This window comes from Aythya fuligula, chromosome 6, assembly GCF_009819795.1.
Source record: "Aythya fuligula isolate bAytFul2 chromosome 6, bAytFul2.pri, whole genome shotgun sequence".
In the NCBI taxonomy this organism is placed as follows: domain Eukaryota; kingdom Metazoa; phylum Chordata; class Aves; order Anseriformes; family Anatidae; genus Aythya; species Aythya fuligula.
Window position 1 is genome coordinate 19,255,122 of NC_045564.1, and position 21,559 is coordinate 19,276,680.

Here is a 21,559-nt window from a genome sequence, read left to right on the forward strand (position 1 = left end):
CTCGACAGATTATGCCTTAGGCAAGCTCAGGAAGCTAAGCTAGCAGGCAGTTCCTTACTCTTCAAAATACATATATATACACAGACGTGTGTGCACACACATCGACAGTGGCATTTCACCGGGCCAGCTTAAATCCACTAACACTCACAGACCTGCCTCCTTCACACTGAAAATCACACTGAAATCGCCAAGTCGTCATCATCCCTTCCCCTGCTCACCTGAAGGGGAGCAGAACACACAGAAGAAAAACCCGACAATGCAGGAGAACCAGCTCAAATTTGAATGTGTATAATGTCTTGCAACCAGCAGATCAGGTAGATACAGGGCTCACTGTGAAGCCAACTCCTCCACTTCAAAGAAGGGTTTTTAAACTTCCCCAGTTATTAGAGCAGCTGATGAGTGCCTTCAGAAGCAGCCAGACCACACCTTCACAGCTTTTGAACGTTTGCACAGCCGTCCTTACACTACATCCCACAGCATCTCAAGTTTCAGTTGCATTCCAGAAACTTGACATAAGTTCATGCATATACAGAGGGACTATTTTTACCCTCACTTTTCTCTCACTGTTTTGTTCCCTGCCTCCCCGTGTTTAAAAGTCATATGTTTTAAATTGAATCATAAGGCTGTCCATGGTCACACAAGTCTTATAATACTGTAGCACAATAAGTACCTGACTCTAAGAGAAACTTCCAGGGATTCTTGTCTAGGTAGCAATTACTCCTCTGAACAACAGGACCCAAATAAAAACTACAGGAACTTAACTCCTGAGCAATTCAATTCCTAAGCACCAGAAGTAAGCCTGTACCTGATTCTTCAATTCAGCAACAATAAATCATATTTAAACTGAGTTTTTATTTAGGACATTATTCACATTTTAATTTCATGCCATAGATTGCAGTGACTCAATGTCATGTAATGTTTTAAAGTTTTCAAACTAAATGAATAGATTTTGTAAATAAGAACCCAAACACTTCAGAAAGAATAAGCATTTTGTCCCAACAGTTAAACTAACAAGCAAATGCTATGCTTACATACACTACACTTATGTTTTTACAAGAAAAAAAAAAAAGCAAGATGTTAAATATTTTCCAAGGGCTACAATTGTCTCTTAGTTCTTATGACCTGATTTTTCATTCTTTATATACTGGTAGAGTGTTTATATTTTTTTCTTCTTTTGCTATTCACATACTACAGCAAATTTTAATTCAGAGCAAAAACAGGATTAGAAATGTGTCTTAATGAAAAAGGACTTTGATGTATTGTAGCCTCGCTTTCTGTAAACCCACTTTTCCATGCCAATTTACATGAAGTTAACTGTAGAAAAGCAGAGAAATAAACTACTCTACTTGTTAATTTAGGCTGTTGAGTTGGTGGGTTTTTTATTCCTCCCCCTAGTAATTCAATTTCAATAGTTAAATTAGTTCTTTTCACCTGCAAAGTAAGGTGAAAGATGAATCTGTGTGGCACTGACTTCAAGGCCTGAGGAGTGACAACTCGCCTGCTGCTGCTTGGAAAGAAAGCCGCAACCAACAGAAGAGTTCAAAGACAAAAACAAGCGTTTGCCTTTCTGCTACAAGGGACGCACCGACAAGAAGCAAACCCCAGCAGGAAGATGTCAGTGTAACCCTCCTAACCAGGAAAGCTCCAAAGTAGAGACACTGCTATCAGCAGGGGAGGCCTGTGAAATGTAGAGGAGAGAAAACCCATAAACACCATTAAAGGGCTTCCTCCCAGCCTGTAAGCCTTCACAACAAGCTGTTTAGCTACGCTACTGAGCTAGAAACCATAGATCAGATACTTGGAAGATATTCTGATCCTTGCAGAATAGGAGGAAGAGAGGCAGTGAGTCACCAGCAGCGCCCTCAGAGCTCAGTGCTCTGCTGAGCTCCCTTCAGCACAGCAAGCTCCCCAGCTACGACAAACAGCAGACAAAGAGGCTCTGCAGAAGAGCATGTCTATTATCCCCTCCTAGTTCTCAGATGTAAACATCTCATGTAGTAGGTCAAACTATGCTGATTTTCATTAACAGACAAGTACCCACTATCAAACAGTACATTTGGCTATTTCTATCATAAGACCCTAGAATCAGTATAAATGAGAAGGAATGAATTTTTGTTAAATCCACTGTTGAAAGTTGTTAAATTTGAGCATTTTTATAGAAAGTCAAGCAATTCAAAACAGCAACCATCTTCTGCTGCAAAAACATTGTCTTTCTAAAAAGGGCAGATGCTCTGGGATATAATTACAGCATTGAGACTGCATGTAAGTAAAGCTTACATTTACCTTGCTTGATTGAAAAGCCTTAATTTAGACTATTTTAAATGTATTTATACAGTAACAGACACTGCTAGCTAACTTACAAACACAATGCCCATTTGAAAAAGCAACAGCAAAGAGGATATCACAGTGATCACAAAGTGTGGCCCTTGCATGTAGAAAGGGCGTCAGTTGCTCTGTTAATGGCAATACTAAAATCATTAGTGTGATCTTAATTCAGCCGTTTGCATGTATGAATATGAGTTCTAACCACAATTTTCAGCAGAAAGAACAGCTTTTTTCAGTTGAGAAGAGATACAGTACTACTTAAATGAGCAGTTAATTTTGTTGTACTGAAGAAGGCAGTGAAGAGAACACTCTTCAAACTCAACTCTGAAAAGCAAACTCTATGAACATTAAAAAAAAAAAAAAAAAAAAACATGAGGAAATTGTGTTCCAAAGTCTTTCACGAGATGGAGTCTAAAGGTATTACCTCTATTTTTTCCATATACGGACCTAAAAATAGACAAAGATACAAGGCATATTCTAATTCTGGATTCTAATTTTTTCGGATTATTCAGAGTTCTTAGCCTCACATAGCATTCACAAAGCAGAATTCCCAGATGACTTCAAAAGTAGGTCTGAGACACGAGAACACCAGCAAATGCACTATATGGTCCTGAGCCCTCATCAAATGCATCTCTTGTTGACCTCACTCTTCCCAAACTGTTAGCTCCCATACAGTTTCCCCACTGAGCTGCTTTCAGAGTACCATCAATTATCTACCTTAAAGCACAAGGAAACACATGTTCTATTTAAAGAACAAAAAGCGAAGTTTCCAAAATAGAGTCAACAAAATATTTTTCTGACTAAGGAAGCAACTAAATTTTCTTGGGAAAATTTAAGCAGGTCAAACATCCGGCACGCAATACTTAGTCTCACACAGTTCGATGTGACTGCATAGTGCCACACGTAAAAACAACCTTCATTTCCTCAGGATTTGAGTAAGATGCAGGATTTTAATAAAAGCTGTCAACTTCAACGGAAGATACTGCTTCAGTCAGGTCCCCAACAAAATGCATATATACGTAATCTGCAGTTTTCTTGGACAGGTAAGTGCCCATGAGTTTCATACCAAAGCTATTAACGCTGCAGGCACTGTGCAGAAAGCAGAGATCCTGATGAAGGCAACAGTTAATTATACAGCCCTTGTTAGTGTAAAATTCAAATGGCTCTGCTGCTCAGACATAAACAACATCTACCATTATTGTCAAAGCTAACTGCCAGAACCCTCTATAAAGGAGGGCACCTATGAGACTGTTTTTTAGATCACCTGCAGTTGTCCAATCCCATTGCAGGCTTTTTTTTTTTTTTTTATATATAAAACTGATATTCTGCAAGTTATAAGGAAGAGTGTCCTAACATCTGAAAGAAACTATATTGATTGTCATTAAGAAAATTTAAGAGACAATAGTGCCTTGGGAATGTGTTGCCCAAACGTACACCCCAAAATCACATTAACTTTGCTGCCAACAGATCTCCTGACAGCTCCTTGCAGATCAGACAAATAATGCTCCACCCCCTGAAGCAGCAAACTTAGAATCCTGGAGAGCTGATAGGCTCACGAAAAGGATAAAAGGAGCTTTAGAAGTTGGCTGGATCAAAGCAAAGGAACTGGAAGTCAACAATGGTTAGCCCAAATCTAAACAAGACTGTCTGCACAGACTTCCAAAACACCAGTTCTTCTTAAACTGAGCACATAAAGGTATATTTCAAAGCGATAGACAAGTCATACAATAAATAAATCAAATTTCAGACAAGGGATAGTATATACCAGTAATACCAACCTTTAGGCTACTGTTCTGTTCCTCAAACCAAACTGGTCTTAAGAGCAAAATTTAGGGGTAGAACTATCATGTATTTTTCAAGTTTGTTCAAGAAGTAACACAGCGAGAATTGTGGCTTCTAAGTGTTTAAATTACATATATTGATACAAGTCTCAAAGGTGGCAGTGACTTCAGGCCCTTACTGACTCCTCTGAAACAACTGTGTGTTTTCCTGAGGCACATATCAACTACGTGGCGTCTAGTCAGGCCATGGCTCTAAAAGCAATGACCCAAAGTTATCACTTGGCTGTCAACCATTTGGAAAACATTGCAGTAACTAATTTAGAGGCAGATGTAGTCCTCATTAGAGACATTCGTAAGAGAAATCAAGACAGGCAAGTTTGTGAGGTGGCTTTATCATTATGGACATAACCACCAGCAATGTGAAGTCTCCTTCTTTCCAAGGATAAGACCTCACTTGAAGCTCTGCAAAAATTACTGAATATTACTGGGGAATCCTAAACAAAAGCACAGAAACTATATGGAGTTGGGGGCTACCCTACAGAATGCTCCACACACCAGCCCAACAATCCTAAATGTGAGGACCTTTTCAGGTAGTTTCACAATGCTCGAGTCTAAATTCCTTGACAGCGTGTAGGGCTTCATTCTGCTTTTGAAGCATCTGTTCCAACAGCTCCTTGGAAAAGAGTCAGAAGGAGCACTTCTTCCCTCCCGGAGGCTGCACTACCAGGCGAGCCCGAGGGCTGGGAGAACCGGAGCCTCCTGGCCCGCAGAGAAAGAGCACAACTGGCAGAGCCACCCCGGGAGGGCCAGCCTTGGAGCAGCAACACCTCAGGTATGCTCAACACGTCACTCACTGTTGCAAGACAGTCGATAAAGTAACCACATGATCTACTTAATGCCAGTAACACAGCCATTACCTCTGCTTCCCAGAACCATGCCTGAAACAGATCTGCTTTCCTGATACTAAGTGGATCACAGCTGCTACAACCTGAGATGAGACCTGGCCTCCTGAACAAGAACAGAAAACTTCCTACAGTGACTACTGTAACAGATTTCTCAACAGCAAGCTTGTTTGTTTATTGTCACTCTGTTAACAGTTTTTTCACAGGTGCAGAATAGGAGAAAGGTCCTTTACTTTTTACAAAAGAAAGTAAAAGAGAGAGCAAATATTCTTCCGTAGCTCCCAAATAGGACAGAAAGGCCATTTGTAATGAAATGAGGTCCTGTAAGGAAGTGCCTCTGACAGTGGGTAAAATAAGGAACTATGTCAAACAGGGAAGGAAGAATATGGGGACAAAGTAGCAAAGGTCATCAATACTAGTTAAATTTTGGACAGCAAATACCGATCTATAAAATAATACTTCCTGGATGCAAACATTTTAATACACTGAAAAAAAAAAAAAGAAAAAAACACAGAGTCGGTTCAAACTACATTATACCAGGAGAAAATTAGCAGGCTAGAAGCTATGAACATACTCCTCATGCTCAAGAGAAGCACAAGGAGGCAAAGAGATTTCTCCACCCTTTTTGTACAGGACCATGTCAGACCCAACAGAAACACCAGCCATCGAGACAGACATAATTTTAAGAAGAAAGACATCCAAACTAGGGTGCAGATCAGATGGGATCTCCACAAAGCCTAAATGGAAAAATAAGTAAGGATCATCAGAGACAGGGACAAAGAAAGCTTAGAGCTGGGTACCTGAAGCTGCTGTTGAACATACGGCATATAAACATAAACCTTTATCAGTCACCTTGTTTACAACTAGAATATTTTTGACTTCATGCATGGCTACTAATAAAGAAATGGCTCGCTGTTACAGGTAGAAATTGATAATTTCTTAGACCCTTTTTTATAAGCCATACGAAAAGGCAATGCTCCATGTCAATAGAGCCACCGGTTGCCATAACTACCCGCAAATACACAGCAAACATCAATGCAAAAGCCTATTTAATGAAATTCTTAACCTGGCTTTTTGCCTCTCAGGATATGCAACTCTTGATGGAGATGTTATTCTCTTTGTACTGTAATGCAGCACTATAACATCTGCTTCCCACATGATTAATTCAACAAATAAGTCAACACAGCGAGGCATACTCAGAAACAGGACACGAGGGAATGAAATAGCCAAAGTGTGGAGGCTCCCTAGTATATCAGGTTATTGCCTACAGGCTGAAAGGGAACACAACAAGAGCTCAAGAAAGTAAGGCAGTACTCATCAATAACAGACCACTGACCTTATTATAACCACATGCCATGTTGCTTTCTTCAAGCTTGTTTCATAAATTATGAAGTTTCATTACTACACAAGACCATCTACCAATCAAAAAAATATTCCAGTCTGAACTTCCCTCGGTTCAACTGCATGTTTTTTCCTAATGGACAAGTTCACCTGCTGAACTATGAGCACACATCTACCATCAATGCTTCAGAACTGAAGATTTTTCCTTCAAAACATTATTAACCACCTCTGATGGAGATGCAAAATTTCATTTACCTATGGCTAGACACCATATGGAAGAGGACTACAAGCTATTTTCATCTCCTGATTGAATTTCAAACTCTAAGAAACATAGTCACAGCTAGACCTTTTAATACTCAGACAAGTAGCTACACGGTTAAAATTTACAAATTTAGATATTTTCTAAAGTCTAAATTGCATTCTAGTAGACCAGAACAACTGCATTTAACTTAAGCATCAAAACCACTGAAATTTGCATGGGAATCACAAGGTTTGAGAGCATGACTACCTGATTTTTCTAAAACAATTACACAAGGTACCTAAAAACAAATCAGCATGCAGCTATTACCATTATATACCAGGATATAGTGTATCAGATACAAAAAAATACAATAATAATACTCAGTTATCTCTAAAAAGTAAATTGCAGTTCTGATTAGTAACAGAAGATTAAAGCATACATATCCCCCTATTCCAGACCAAGCCACCTCTAGGTTTACATTAGCCACCCTAAAGAAAATGAAAAGATGTTCCAGATGGTGAACTGGAGAGACTTCCTTTACACTAGACAAGTAGCTAAGACTTCATTAAAAGTATTTTTCAAGATGCATCAAATGAAAAAACACTAACCATGCAGACCAGATAACAAAAACCAAGAGAAACAAACTATTGTTACTAAAATATTCATTTACAATATCCATGCAAAGTTTTATCTACCATCTGCCTGCTCAGATAGAGTTTGTAAGTAGGTTCCACATTTGATTCCCTTGCTATTAATAGAAGCCTAGGGTGGAGTGGGCAAGGTTACATCAGGCTAGACACACTCCTATTTCCTGGATCTACGATGAAGGCCTCTGAAGGAGCATGTAAAGCAGTACCTTTGCAATTGTGTAACTGATTTGTATACACAAAGTTAAATCAATTTATCTGAACGCACTGCATTGAAGCAATTCGAGTCAACAGGCAAAACAGTGTCCGTGAGTATGTGAGCCCACATGTTTGCACTTGTTAATGTTTTTACATTGGTTTAAATTTAACTTACTTTGTCTTACATGGCAAACAATGTTTCTTCTTCATTTAATTGTATTGGCTTAAATCTGTTCTTTAGATAAGCAGGTACAACTGTCTGTTGAGAGCAGGCTCCCCACATATTGTCATGTAGTGTCCTCTGCACAACCGGGACTGGAAATTTTACTCAACTCGAGTGCTGTTTCTGAACTGACACTATGAAATTCTTTATCTGGAATAATTAAATCTACTGACGGGACCTAGCTCATACCAAAGACAACTTACTCTTGAATTCTACTGTTAACAGTAATAACTAGAGTAAATCTAACAGAGAAATGAGGGAGAGTATTCTTAATCCCTCAGAGTTTGCATCTGTTTACATTGCAAATTTAACATCAATTTCTACTTCTCTATTAAACAAGCTTTCTTTGAGAACAGAACTGTTTAAAATGGGAAAAGAGGCAGAAGCAATAAACTCTGGGATAAGAGCAGTATTAGAATTCATTTTAATATTTACCTGAAGTAGTTCAATTTGGCCACACTCTGTTAAAATCCTACCACTAAGAGGAGCCCTAAATCTATCCCACACTGAGCACTGGAAGAAGTGACATTAAATTTTTTTCTTCCTTCTCAAGATCAAGAGGAACTGGTACTTCAATGATACTGAGGAAAGCAAAAACACCAGAAGTTGAACAAGAACAGATAAAGAAGGAATTACTTCAGGAGCAGATGCTTAAAGTCACTGAAGACCAAGGAAAAGAAAAGGAGAAAAAATACTCTCTCCAATGGGAGGGAGTCTACAAGTGGAAGTGATTCCTTCAAAAAGGAAGAATGAAGAAATGATGAAGGCAGATGGTAACATGAACAAGAGAGGGGGGGGCAAAAAAATCATGACAAGAATCAAAGCATGAAGTCACTTCAAAGCAGAATTGCAACTCCAGACACAAAAAATGAGAATCAGGAAGACAACGTTTAAACTGTAACAGAAAAAAAAAAAAAAGCAGACTTCGCGAAACACCTAAGTAGAAATGCAAAAGACAGAAGGAATTTTAAGACATGTAATGAAGTGGACTAATTGAGTGAAAATGCTAAAAATATGAAGAACGAAGGTAAGGTTTGGTATTTTTACACTTTCCTAGAGTTTTCTGCTATCTGCCACAACTACAGATTTACCGGGAAAAGTGAAGATGGCTCTTCCAAGAGCACACCATCTGACCACGGCTAAAACGATCAAGACAGACTATTCCAGAAACCTGGCCAGAAGAGAAGCCCCACTCAAGTACTCCAAACCACCTTCTGGTGAAGCCCTTCACTCTCTGGCAAACAAAGAGGAGTGCAATGAACTCAGCCAAAGATACCCAGTTGTGAAATGTCAGGTGTGCTGGCTAGGCACCACCTCTACCCAACGGGTTGGCTGCTCTGTCCCTTTGCCATCGAGCGCAATGGGAACAAAGGCAGCCCTGACGAGGTACCACAGCCATTGCCGCCTTACAGCCAGGTGCTCGCGCCTTGCCCACGGCAGTGTCAGTGCACGAAGGACAGCTGACCTCCACGAAGCCCTGCCTGACCGTACCCACCCAGCTCCTCGATTTCAACCGGTGACCTGCAAACAGCAGGCGAGGCGAGCAGCAGGCTGGGCACACACACAAAAATGGCTCCCTCCAGCCCGACCCGCTCCCTTCAGCGCCTTCGCCCGGCTGAAGCGCTGGGCCGCAGCCCCGGGCCGGCCGCTGACAGCCCCTCGCCCCACCCGCCCCCGGGGCCCCGGGCGGGGACCCCGGCGAGGCTCCGTGCAGGGGGGGCTCCCCCGGGGCCGGGGCCGGGGCCGGGGCAGGTGCCGCCCCCCGGCAGGTGCCCGCCCGCCCGCCGAGGCCGCCGCGCTCACCCGGCCTCGCGCATGACGTTGCTGTCGCCGCAGTCGCAGGCGCCCCCCGCCTGGCTCCGGAACATGTTGTAGTCGTGCCCGGCGTGATCGCCCTGGTGGAAGCACTCGGCGCACAGGCTCATGCAGGGCGAGATGCCGCAGGTCCGGCAGCGGTAGGCCACGAAGTTGGCCGTCCACACCAGGCCGCACAGCGTGGCGGGGTCGTAGGCCCGCACGTCTTGCACGAAGCTGTCCCAGGGCTTCCCGCCCGACAGCAGGCAGCGGCACCACTCCAGCGCCTCGCCCGCCGCCTCGCCGCCGCCCGGGCCCGCCGCCGGGGCCAGCACCCGCTCCAGCAGCTCCCGCAGCTTGCCCGCCGCCTTCGCCGCCTTCGCCGCGCCGCCTTCGCCGCTCAGATCCGCCTTCAGCCGCTTCGCCTCGTCCTGCTTGTCCGAGCCGCTGGCGCTGGCGCCGGCCCCCGCCATGACGGGGCACCGCGGGGCCGTTAGGGCTGCGCCGGGCTCCCGGCTCCGGGGCTCCCCCTTCGCGTCCCTCCCCTCGCTCCCCTCCCAGCGGCGCCTCCCTCTCGCGATAGCCGCGGAACCGGCGCCCTCCCGGCGCTGCCTCTCCCCTCCCCTGACACTGAGCCCTCCCCTTCCTCTGCCCGCCCCGCCGCACTGGCAGCGCGCAGGTGCGCGGGCAGCGCCGCCGCCCCGCAACGCGTCCCCCCCGCAGCATGTCGCCGGCACCCCGCAACGTGCCGCCGGCCGCCCCGCCCCGCCCGGGACGCGAGTTCACAGAGCCACGGAATGTCCCGAGTCGGGAGGGACCCACAAGGATCGTGGAGTCCCGGCCCCTGGCACCACACAGCTCTGCCCAGCAATTCAGACCGTACGGCTGAGAGCAGCCCAAACGCTTCTAAAATTCTGACAGGCTCGGTGCCGTGACCACGGCCCTGGGGAGCCTGCTCCAGTGCGCGACCACCCTCTCGGTGAAGAACCTCTTCCTGACAGCCAGCCTGAACCTCCCCTGTCGCAGCCTGACACCATTCCCTCGGGTCCTGTCACTGGGCACTACGGCGAACAGATCGGCGCCTGCCCCTGCGCTCCCCCTCGTGAGGCAGCTGCAGGCCGCCATGAGGTCTCCCCTCAACCCCCTCTTCTCCAGGCTGAACAGCCCAAGTGCCCTCAGCCGCTCCTCATGCATCTTCCCCTCTAAGCCCTTCACTGTCTTTGTAGCCCCCCTCTGGACACTCCCCAGCAGCCTCATGTCCTGTTTGTGCTGTGGTGCCCAGACCCACACACGGTGCTCGAGGTGAGGCCGCAGAGCAGAGCACACGCTCGCTTCCCTCGACCCACCGGCAGCGCCGTGCCTCAGGCACCCAGCACCCGCCTGGCCCCCGTGGCTGCCGGGCCGCACCGGCACAGCTCACGCGGCGCTAAACGTGCCCCAGGCTCCACAGGGGGGCTTTCAGCTGCCGGCAGAACCTCTCGAAAGCCGGGCCCCGGACAAAGGCAGGCTGAGGGCAGGAGGCACAGCAGAGCCCCACGCCCGCCGTGCCGTGCCGTGAGGGCACAGAGCACCCAGTGCCTGACCGGCGCCGCGTGCCACCCCCCCAGCCGCACGCAGTGCCGGGCAGCCCGCGCTAACCCCGGGCAGCACAGCGCCGCCACAGCCGGGCGCACTGGGCCAGGGACCGCCTGCCCGGGGCGGGGCGGCGGCTCGGGGCCTGCGCCTGGCGCCGGGGCGGGACGGGGCAGGACGGGGCGGTGCTGGCCCCGCGGCGGCTCACGGCGCCCGGAGGGGCTTGGCAGGGGCTGTGGTGAGCGGCCGGAGGGGCTGGGGGGGGCTCGGGCTCGGCCCCGCGCTGCCGCAGCCCCGCCGCTGAGCGCCGGGAGCCGCTCGTTGCCGCCCGGGCTGCGGCGGGAGCAGCGTGAGGGAGGCGCGGGGCTGACGGTGGGGCCGCGGCGTCCTGGCGGCAGCGGGCCCCGGGCCGGGCTGCCTGAGGCACCTGGGAGCTGCCACTGGGTGCAGGGGAGGGAAAGCGGAGAACGACCCCGTGAGGGCATTCGGCGTTTGTTGATGGTATCGCAGCTGCTGACACGTTATTTGCATTAGAATCGTAGCAGAGTCAGAAGGGACGCGTGGGGATCATCGAGTCCAGCTACAGACATGAAGAAATTAAAGCTTAAAGAGCTGGAGAGCTGTCTTCAACAGGTCGATACCTTCGAAAGCCCCAAGCTGCTTCTTGAACAGTACCCAACGAGACCGCACATCGCAGGTAGAGGTGGCACTGTTGTAGCTAGGCTCTTTTACTGGCTCTGCATAAAAAGCTTAAGTGCTTTTTGTTTCTGCCGCGGTTTAAAGCCTTCACACTAGAAATAGTTGAGAAATTGTATCCACCAGAAACTTGAATCCATTTTTCTATGATGTTAACTTACTTTCATTAAAAGAATACTGTTAATTTACAATCCAGAATTAGAGAAAATTGATTAAAAAGATACATATATTCAGTGATCTATGTGAAATCTCTCCAGCAGACCAAATATCTACAGTTCAACTACTTGACAAAATACTAGTTTTCACATTGAAATTAAAAGAGAATTACAGGCAGTGAGAACAAACTTAATTTCGCATAACAAGAAACCTTTGTTTCAGAGTTTTTTGAGAACAGAAGATAGTTTGTATTGATTAACTGGATGCCCATTGGGTATATTACTGTGTTGGTTTTTTTTTTTCTCCCCTCAGCATGTATGCTTTACACAATTCACAATACTTTCGATGATATTGAAAACAAAACAATTGCAGATTTAGGATGTGGTTGCGGTATGCTCAGCATTGGAAGTGCAATGTTAGGAGCTGGGTAAGTAAATACTAGGTTCTGGACGTTTTTTTGTTGTTGTTGTTGCGGTTGTTTGTTTTTTTTTTTTTATGTTTGTTTTCTTTCCTGGTATAAGGCAGAGTTGAAATTAAGATTAGAACACAGTGCTGAACTAAACTAACTTTAGCCATCTATTCTGGTGCATAATCAGGCCATTTAGTATGTTTAGATAATTAATAACCATTCAGCTTCTGGGAGGGGTGGATACTTGCCTCAAAACAATAACATTTGTTTTCTCCTGAAGCATTAAATGAACACATGAAACATCTCAAACTTTAAAAAGATATTTGAAAAAGGCAACATAGCTGCTGACATTTTTATAAGTACTGAATTTGTAGTGTACGCCTGTTATGTTTACTAGTTAAAACAAGCTTGTGCCATTCCTTTTCAAAACTGCTATAGAATTTAAACAGTTTTATTTTGCAAAATACTAATGTGGCTTTTTGTTTTTTTTAATAGATTTTGTGTGGGGTTTGACATTGATGCAGAAGCACTGGAAATATTTAACAGCAATCTTGAAGACTTTGAGCTCACAAATGTTGACTTCATTCAGTGTGATGTCTGTTCTTTGTCTGACAGCATGTCAGAGACTTTTGACACAGTTATCATGAACCCTCCTTTTGGTACCAAACATAATAAAGGTTTGTAGATACAAAAGTTGTTTAGCAATTACTAGAAGAGAAGTATCAAGGGACACACTTCTAATGGAACATCTCTCCTCTCTATTGCAATAGGGGACCTAACAAAATTTTGCTGACCTGAAATCAGTTTCATAAGTAGAGATTAACCAATTCAATGCTATAGCTAAACAATCACTGGGTTTCAAATAAACGACACTAGCTATTTCACATCCCTTATTTTTTGGTTTTACTTAAGCACTTGGGAAAGTTGCAAAAATACTTTCTGTACCTTCACATATTCAGTATTTTTTCTCAAATAGCTACTGCTTCAGAAAAACTGAAGCGTGAAGCAAATCTTTAAATCCTCTAGTTTAAAATTGCATTTAGTAATTTAATAATTTCAACACTTTTAGGAATGGATATGATTTTTCTGAAAACGGCTTTACAAATGGCAAAAACAGCTGTATATTCCCTTCACAAAACTTCAACACGGCAGGTAAGTCCTTCATTTTAGTATGGTGAACATTAAGCTGACAATTATATAGTTGGTCAGTAATCACATATTGTCTTTAGCTTCTTTGATTTGTTCATATGGTGTATGTCTATTTGGGGTAAACATTATTGTCAAAGAATAGCTGTGACTTCGCATGCATCAAGATAAGTACATCTAATATTTTAAGTTGAAAACAAAGGTGCAGACTTCTTAAATTATTACAGCCATTAAGATGTTTTTAAGACTATCAAAACTAGCTTTTAAATGTAGCTGTATCTGTTTAATACTGTAGCACATTCAAAAGAAAGCAGATGAATGGGAAGTGAAGATGGAAGTCATAGCAGGTAAGATTAACTCAGAGAAAAAACATTTTCTTGGGGGTCTAATATAGATGTAAGTCCTTACTAGTCAGACAATATCCAGAGAGAAATTTAAGTGTGATTGTCAGTGAAAATGACAGGATTTGTTTATTTACGTAATCTTAGTACCTGTCTGGAACATAAGAAGTAGGCAGTTAATGAATAAAGCTCAGAGGAAGAGTTTCTTCCCAGACTTAATTTAGCATCCTAAATATTTTTGGCAGTTACTCTGTTATCTTCCTGATTCTTAAGTACCATCAGCTATATGCTTTATAGGAATAATATAACTTGAGACATTTTCAGGAGTTTGCACAAATGCTTAAGATGTTTTTCTGGATCTCAGCCATCCACTTACTGTCTGGTATGGTTGATTTAAATGTTCAGTCATAATCTAGTGCAGAGATCAAAACAGTTATCCCATCAAGGGCTCACAGAGATAGGCAACAGAACATGGATGGAGGGTGCAAGTTAACTGACTAATAATCAGTATAGCATAACAATTTTTTGTATTATTCATAGAACTTCGATATGACCTACCAGCATCATACAAATTCCATAAGAAGAAATCGGTAAGTATAAAACCTAAAACAACTAAGAAATTTCTGTTTTGTATCAGGGAGGTAAATAAATTCCATTGAAAGAAATGTAAGTTTTAGGGTCACGTGTACTGGATGATTAATAGCATTTGAAAGAAGTTTGTTATGACAGCAGTAAGTTCCCTTGTTGTTACCACACTTAGTGGTTGAACAGAGGGGTCAGTAATGAGCAGTTTTAAGTTCTGAATTTATTGGCAGCTGCTGTTTAATATAACTTTGAGGTTACAAAGTCAGGAACCTTTTACATTTGAATGAGGTGCCAGAGAAGTTGAGAGCATCTGACAGTATAAACAAAACTATAAATACAAAATAATTCTCCAGAGTGGTATCTTAAAATTAAGCATGCTGCTTAGAACAACAACAACAAAAAAAAAAAGCTGTAACCCAACACCACGAAGCTCTCTTCTCATTGCAGGTTGACATTGAAGTGGATTTCATTAGATTTCTGCCAAGAAACTCCTGAACTGAAGCATGTCTTTAAAACTTATTTAAAATGGACTAATAAAAACAATGTTATTTTTATTTTAGTATTACTGATCTCCATCTCCATTTTCTGTTTTCAGTTGTTTTGGTGCAGGTTCTTCTTCTTCCATTTCCTCTAGTGGTCTCTTCTTAGGACTTGCCGGTTCTGCAAGATTGAATACATATAAGTCATTTATGGTAAAGGAAAGCCCTTTCAGTATTACCACAAATGTTCTGGGGAAAAATAAAAAAAAATAGAAAAAATAGAACACTTATAAGAGTATTTTAGTTGATCTTAGCATACATGCCCCAGAATGGGTCCTAGTTAATCCATAGCCATTGCTATGATAGAAGGTTTACTTATTATGCAACTTTGAAGTTTTGAGGTGTTCCAAAATCATTTAAAGAATTTGTTCTTACCTGTTCTAAGGCAGGTAAGAAGATGAAGGAAAAAAAAGTCTAACAGGAGTAGGTTTGAATGGGTTTTGTTACAAGCAGGTTCTGTATCCAATGAACAGAAAGAGTAGCTCTTCCTCTTCTCTAAGTACCACTATCCAGAATTGTACCACTATCCAGAACTGGTCTTACCATACGGAATGCTTTGAACAGTGCTGCAGTACAGCCACAGCCATCTAATAATTATTTCAACATACTTTTATTATGCATTTTGGACAGTTTCAGCCTCTGGAACGAGTCATGCAGAGGACCCTTGAAGTTATTTTACTGGTAATGACATACTGACAGAGGACAGAAATACTACAAAATAGAGGGCCAAAGCTTGGCCCTAGTAAACAAAAACTTCTCCATAAAATAGCCCTGTGCAATAAAGAATCTATACCCTGTTAACATACCTGTTTTAGTATCATCTTCACCTTCTTCCTCAAACTTTATTTTCTTGCCCTGAAACTGTACTTTCCCTTTTTGTGCGCCTTGAGGTATCTTTCCCCCTCTTCCTTTTCCTTTGAGTTTGCGTCCTGTTGGAATATAAGATAACAGGAATTTTGTATCATTTGTGTTTTTAATTGGCAAGCTCAAAAGAATGCTTTATAACCAGTGATTATTATGTATTCACTATCTTATTTTCACAAAATGCCACTCGTGGGACATTGTAAATGCTTCAATGAAAGAAGGACCTTTTGTTTTCTGTTTCAGCAGTTCCTGCTGCTCTTCCATTATTTTTTTCAGAGCTTCTTTCTCTTCATCTCCTTCTAGCAACTCCCAAGTAACATCCTTGTTCCGAAGCTGTAAATTTCCATTATGTGCTTCTTTGGCTTTTTCCAGAGCTTCTTTTGCAGTATCCTTAAATAGGATAATTCCCTTAAAAAGAAAGAAGGCCTTTACATCTTACTGTGAAAACACTCAGCTAGAATGATGAACAACATATCCTGCTAGGTACCTCACCAAGTTCATTATGCTTGCATGATGTGAAAAATCCAGACTGAAACAAAACCCTGAGACTGTTGTAACAAACATTCCTAATCTCACTTTTGAACTAATCAGCTGATGAACCTGGAACCTTTACCCATGCTTTTAAAAGAATTCAAGTGAATGATTGCATTCTCTTCAGTATTCTGCAGTTCCACAAGTCAAATTAAACAAAACAAAACAAAAAAAATAATTATTTACTTGATATAGGAGCACATGCATTTAATTATTAAGCTTCAAACTCTAATACTAAGATCTTTACTCAGAGTCCAAGATTATACTGACCTCCTTTGCACCTCTTACAAAGTGTATCCATTTGATTTCTCCATGATCAGAAAATACTGTATGGAGATCTTCTCTGCACGTTTGATCATCTAGATCACCAAAAAACTTCAAAAGACATCCTGTCTTTTCTTCTAGAGATTTCTAAATAAAAGTTGAAGACATTTTTATTAACGAGTCAAGCTTTGAATATTCTTTCCCTCCCCCCATCATAATATTAAAACATGACAGTAACTAATTCGCAACTGAAGTCAACCCTCTTAACGCCATTAGTAACCCAACCATTCTTGCTACATAACTTACTTATGCTGACACCCAAGTCTCACACAGTGCCCCATAACCTTGAACTTATTCTTTTTCCTTTGCCTACTATGGATACGTCTATGTAGAATTTAGGATTTTCCCTTAAGATAATTAACACTCTTGAAATTTTACAGAACAATTTCCTGAAGGCTGACCTGAAATTGAAAATTCCTAATTACTGATAAGATCCTGTAAGGATTTAATAATTAGCACAGAAGAATGATCATCTATTTTATTGATGTATTTAGGATCACTTCTGAACAGGTAAACATACCTAGCAATTCAAATCCAGGATATGTTCCTTTAAACAAAATCAGTCTCTTGAAAATAAGACAATACAATGACAAAACGAAGTCTTACTGTAGGTTAGTTGTAAAAGCTGAAAGGAACACATAGCTGCAGTAGCACGTTAATGAAAACGCATGAAAGCACAAACTGAATAGTTTTTATGTAGACATTTAAGAAACCCATACCATCTCAGCATCCGCTGCTTTTTTCAGCTTTTCTTCTTTTTCCCTGTAGAGAAGTTAACATGAGTTATGAGTTGGTTCACATGTGGTCAGGTGATCAAAACCAGACACTTCTGTTGATAAGGACTTACTGTTTAGCTCTTGCTTTGGCCTCTACTTTGTTTTGTTTCCTTTCTTCATTCTTCTTTGTACAGTACTCTTCCCTTCAACAGAATGTAAACTAAGTTAATGCCGATTAGATTATCCCATTACAATTACTTTATAAGACAGGAGAAGCCAGTAAGCAACTGAGACCATCTGTAGCAGTTGAGATGCTGGTCTGCAAATGCTTGTGCTATTGGTATCTGTACAACAGCATAGAAATTTACATCCACCCTCAACCATTATTATTAGGCTCATATATCAGGTAAGTGGACTTACTTGAAAAGCACTATCAGCTCTGTGTCTTTGTACTTTTGGTTTGGGATTTCTGTGAACTTCTTAGCAGATTCAACACTATCAAAAACCGCAAATATTGATCCCTGTTAAATAAGAGACGTTCAGTGTCAGAGTAATCAACAGAATGTTCTCCAGGAGGCATCCCTGCTCCATGTCTTAATTGTTCATTGCCAAAAGTTACCTTAAACGTTTTCTGCAGAGTTCTCCTCATCTGAATGTTTTCAACTGGACCCTTATCTTCAAGCCATTCTTTGATATCATCAAGAGTTGCGTCTACTGGAAAGCCTTTCTGCAAGACGGCACAAAACTTCAATTATATATGACAAATTGTGACACTTCATCAGATATAACCACCTGACCATCTAGTATGAGTTAATTCAAGCTTTACTTTGGTTAAATGGTTCTCAGTCCAAGTCATTCAGAACAGCACAGAGCAAAGGAAGAGCTTTACTTACAACATATACTGATCTGTTTTTAATTGCAGCCTTGTACTGGTCATTCAATTCAGGAAGGGGTTTATTTGGAGACCTCCTGATTTTTGTTTTGTCTTCGTTTATTTCCATTAGACCAGTCTTGGATTTTCTTAGTGCTTCTACTATAACACCAAAATCTTTAGACAGACGACTTAACCTATTGAGTAAAGAGACACAGGTCATTACAACTATCCAGGCACAGCTGAAGCCAACTGTTAAGATCCCAACAAGAATTTTACGTGCAGACCAGGGACATTTGGCCCAAACAGATTTAAGTAGCTAAAAATTACCCTTCCATCCATATTAGCTGTACTATGTTTTACCTGTTGAATTTGATCATAACTTCTAAAGGCACCCAGCCATCATCTAATTTGATCTGTTCCTTTAAGAACTTGTCTCTTGGTAGATTGTGATTTCCAAAATAGTACTGCAAAAAAAGAAGAAAAAAATGTCTTGGAAATACTTGAAATTCTAATTGTTATTTTTACCAGATCAACGAAGTTCTCAAATTACTACTTCCTGCTTTAACAGGACACTTCCAAAAGTTAGCTGCAACAAGCAAACAGTTAAAAAACCCTGCTTCATCCAATGGGATCATAATCAGGCAAAACTAGGAGGCTGCAGATTTGTTTAGGAAAGGCATGAGGCTCACTCTGTTAACATTCCTAACATTGTGTATTCATCTAACATAATTCTTCAAGGTGATAAAGATCTGCAGGGTCACCAATGAAATTTATCACCAACAGATTTAGATTTTAGTCCTTATTTAAGTGATGTACGAGGCAAGAATAGTATCTTTACACATGCGTATTTAAGTGTTCATTTACCGTGTGCTCATTTGGATTGTGCCTGGCTTGGAAAGAGCAGTGTCACACAGGTGACAAATTGTTTAACTGAGCACAAAGTAGACAAGTTCATCAGATTCTTTTGCTTGCTAGCAGTCACCTAGCAAGGGTCAAATACATGAAGCCATAGGGTAAGTGGAAGTGTTTCCACCAGGATCACTATGCTTTAGGAAGAGCCAGCTCAAGTTTTACAATAGTACTTCTCCCTCTAGCATACCTCAAGTTCACATTACCACATGGCTAGCTCTGTCAACTATTTATCCCCAGTCTCAGTTATTTTCATAAATAATGACTATGGCTTCATATGCTGACAGATTCACATACAGATTCACATAATTTTGTTCTTCAGAAAGAAGGTTTTGTTCTGGATATTATTTTAAGTGGTGTGTTCAGTTATCCATTGCAGGGTAACCCTCCAAGCCTCTCAAGTAAGAAATAATGAATGTAAAGTAGGGCATTAAAATTTAGTCGTAATTTGTAGCAATAAATTACAGAGCAGTAAATCATAATAGCAAGTTATGCAGCAGGCTAATATTTTCAACAGCACAGATTCCCAAATAGGATTTTTTCCCCAATTGCATACAAAGAATAACCCCAATGAACACACTAATAAATTGTTCAATGATACATTCGCTTGCTGTAATACCTAAAATGTTATCAAGTTAAATGTTTTGTATTTAAGCAGTAGTCTTACAAGCAACCTTTGACAAACCTAACTTCCAGCTTAGACTACCACTATGAATGATTATAACATATTAAAGTCTGTCACAAGTCTATGACTGTTGTTTTTTTTTTAACAGAGCTGAATATTTAAGTTAACTCTATAATGTTAATTTCTCATTAGCCAAATTCTTAGCAATTAGTCTCCAAAAACTACATGAGCCTAGATTGAAAACTATAAATTGAACTTACCTCAATTTGCTGACAGATCTTGCTTTCCAAGATAGACATGTTTTCACCATCTCCATTTTCAGCCATTTTCATTAGCTGCGGTGAAGAGAATTTAGAGCAAAGGCACTAAGTATTGAATACCAACTTCTACAGACATATTCATATAGCACCACATTTAACTACATTTAAACAAGGTAACAGGCAAGTTCTTCAGCCACACGTTTATGCTTATGAGTCAGCTCTAAATGTGACTGCAGAATTCCAAGTGGAAACTGAAACTAAGAAACAACTACTTAGCTGTTAAACCAGCATTTGTCATTCTAACATTTGAGGTAAGTAAATAAATGTTGTCATTTTAAAGCATTTGTTATTTACCTTTTTCTAGTCACAGATCCTCAGTACCTAACAGCAACAAATCTGAGCCAACTATAGCCAACATTTGTCAGGTCGAACCCAATCCCTCATCACTAAGCAAAACATGAGTAACAAAAATTGTTTGATATTCTTAGTAAGTATAATTAGAAATTTTCTGACATTTCTACCTCGTACTTAACCCTTGAGAGTTCAAGGAACTTACTAGAGGAAAGAACAAAGACATCTGCCTTTACTAGTACATCCTAAAGATGTCCAGTTCTCGCTTTTATGGATTTGCCTTCACTGCAGTTCTGCCTGAATATGGCATCAACCACCTTTGAGAGGACATGCTGTTTTGAAGTTGAAAGCAATTTATTCTCCTAACTAGTATTAAGCTTATGGTTCCTGTATATCAAATACAGTTGCTATATGCAGTAGGAGATCGATAAGGAAGTGTTTACTGGACAACAAATAAATGGAGATCAGATGCTGCTCATCTAATTGCTCTTGGGACAGATGGAGTAGAGTTATTCTCGAGGAAAAAAGCAGCTTTATTAACCTGTCAGAAATCAGTCTGAATTCAGTGTTCAACTGTGAACCACAGATTTCTACTTTCTCCCTTCTGGCACTACCACACTCGTCAAATCCAGCTGCAGAAAATAAAGCAGGCCGATGTCTCCTCAGTTGCCCCAGGCCGAGCCTTGAGGCAGGCTGCAGCTGCTCGCCCCTCAGCTGGCCTTGCTGTTTCACACATCACACTGAATGGTTCACAGGTTTGTGGGAGCAAGCTGTCTCTTCGTACAGGTTTTTGTTAAAATAAAACCCAAGACCTTGTGGCTGCATGCTGCCAAACTACCCGCAGCTCTGTTACAGGCAAGGACTAAGGAGATGCAGCTCATCTGAGATAATGGATACACGCGAATCAGTGCAGCACGGCCACTGCCTGGGCTTTGGCTTTGTCATTTGGAGCGACCTCCCCTTCAGCCTGCCTAGGGTAACCAGCTTCTCCTAGCCTGCCCCCAAACCCGCTCTGCAGCGCGCAGGATGCCCTTGTTTTACCGCTGGGTACCCAAGGAGCCCTTAAAAGCCAAGGCGATAGGGCTACTACGTGCCATGGAAAAAATGAGACATTCTTGTCGCTGCCTGGCTTCTGCTGCCTCAACTCCTCCACCTTCCTATAGTCTTGCAAATCCTCCTGTGCAAGCAGAAACACTGTGCAGAAGGTTA

At 42.0% G+C, this 21,559-nt stretch overlaps 3 protein-coding genes across 3 annotated transcripts in view; 1 reads left to right on the forward strand and 2 right to left on the reverse strand.

The window, feature by feature from the left end:
• Window positions 1-9,988, reverse strand: part of UBR3 (ubiquitin protein ligase E3 component n-recognin 3) — a 103,826-nt gene extending 93,838 nt beyond the window's left edge. Inside the window, exon 1 of the mRNA XM_032189679.1 lies at window positions 9,462-9,988. Coding sequence (XP_032045570.1) covers window positions 9,462-9,925 — 464 coding nt within the window. The 5' untranslated portion in view covers window positions 9,926-9,988. The remainder of the gene's footprint in view (window positions 1-9,461) is intronic.
• A 1,220-nt stretch (window positions 9,989-11,208) lies between these two features.
• METTL5 (methyltransferase like 5) lies at window positions 11,209-14,905 on the forward strand. The gene is made up of 8 exons (XM_032190117.1): window positions 11,209-11,262; window positions 11,559-11,721; window positions 12,189-12,303; window positions 12,781-12,962; window positions 13,355-13,437; window positions 13,727-13,778; window positions 14,313-14,362; window positions 14,805-14,905. The coding sequence occupies exons 2-8, from the start codon at window positions 11,613-11,615 to the stop codon at window positions 14,850-14,852; spliced, it is 639 nt and encodes a 212-aa protein (XP_032046008.1). The 5' UTR covers window positions 11,209-11,262; window positions 11,559-11,612; the 3' UTR covers window positions 14,853-14,905.
• A 14-nt stretch (window positions 14,906-14,919) lies between these two features.
• Window positions 14,920-20,074, reverse strand: SSB (small RNA binding exonuclease protection factor La). The gene is made up of 11 exons (XM_032190118.1): window positions 20,000-20,074; window positions 18,566-18,669; window positions 18,225-18,399; window positions 17,951-18,058; window positions 17,752-17,852; window positions 17,463-17,534; window positions 17,335-17,377; window positions 16,562-16,702; window positions 15,985-16,168; window positions 15,703-15,825; window positions 14,920-15,017 (listed from the first exon to the last, which is right to left on the reverse strand). The coding sequence occupies exons 1-11, from the start codon at window positions 20,069-20,071 to the stop codon at window positions 14,920-14,922; spliced, it is 1,221 nt and encodes a 406-aa protein (XP_032046009.1). The 5' UTR covers window positions 20,072-20,074.
• Between the last annotated feature and the right edge of the window lie 1,485 nt (window positions 20,075-21,559).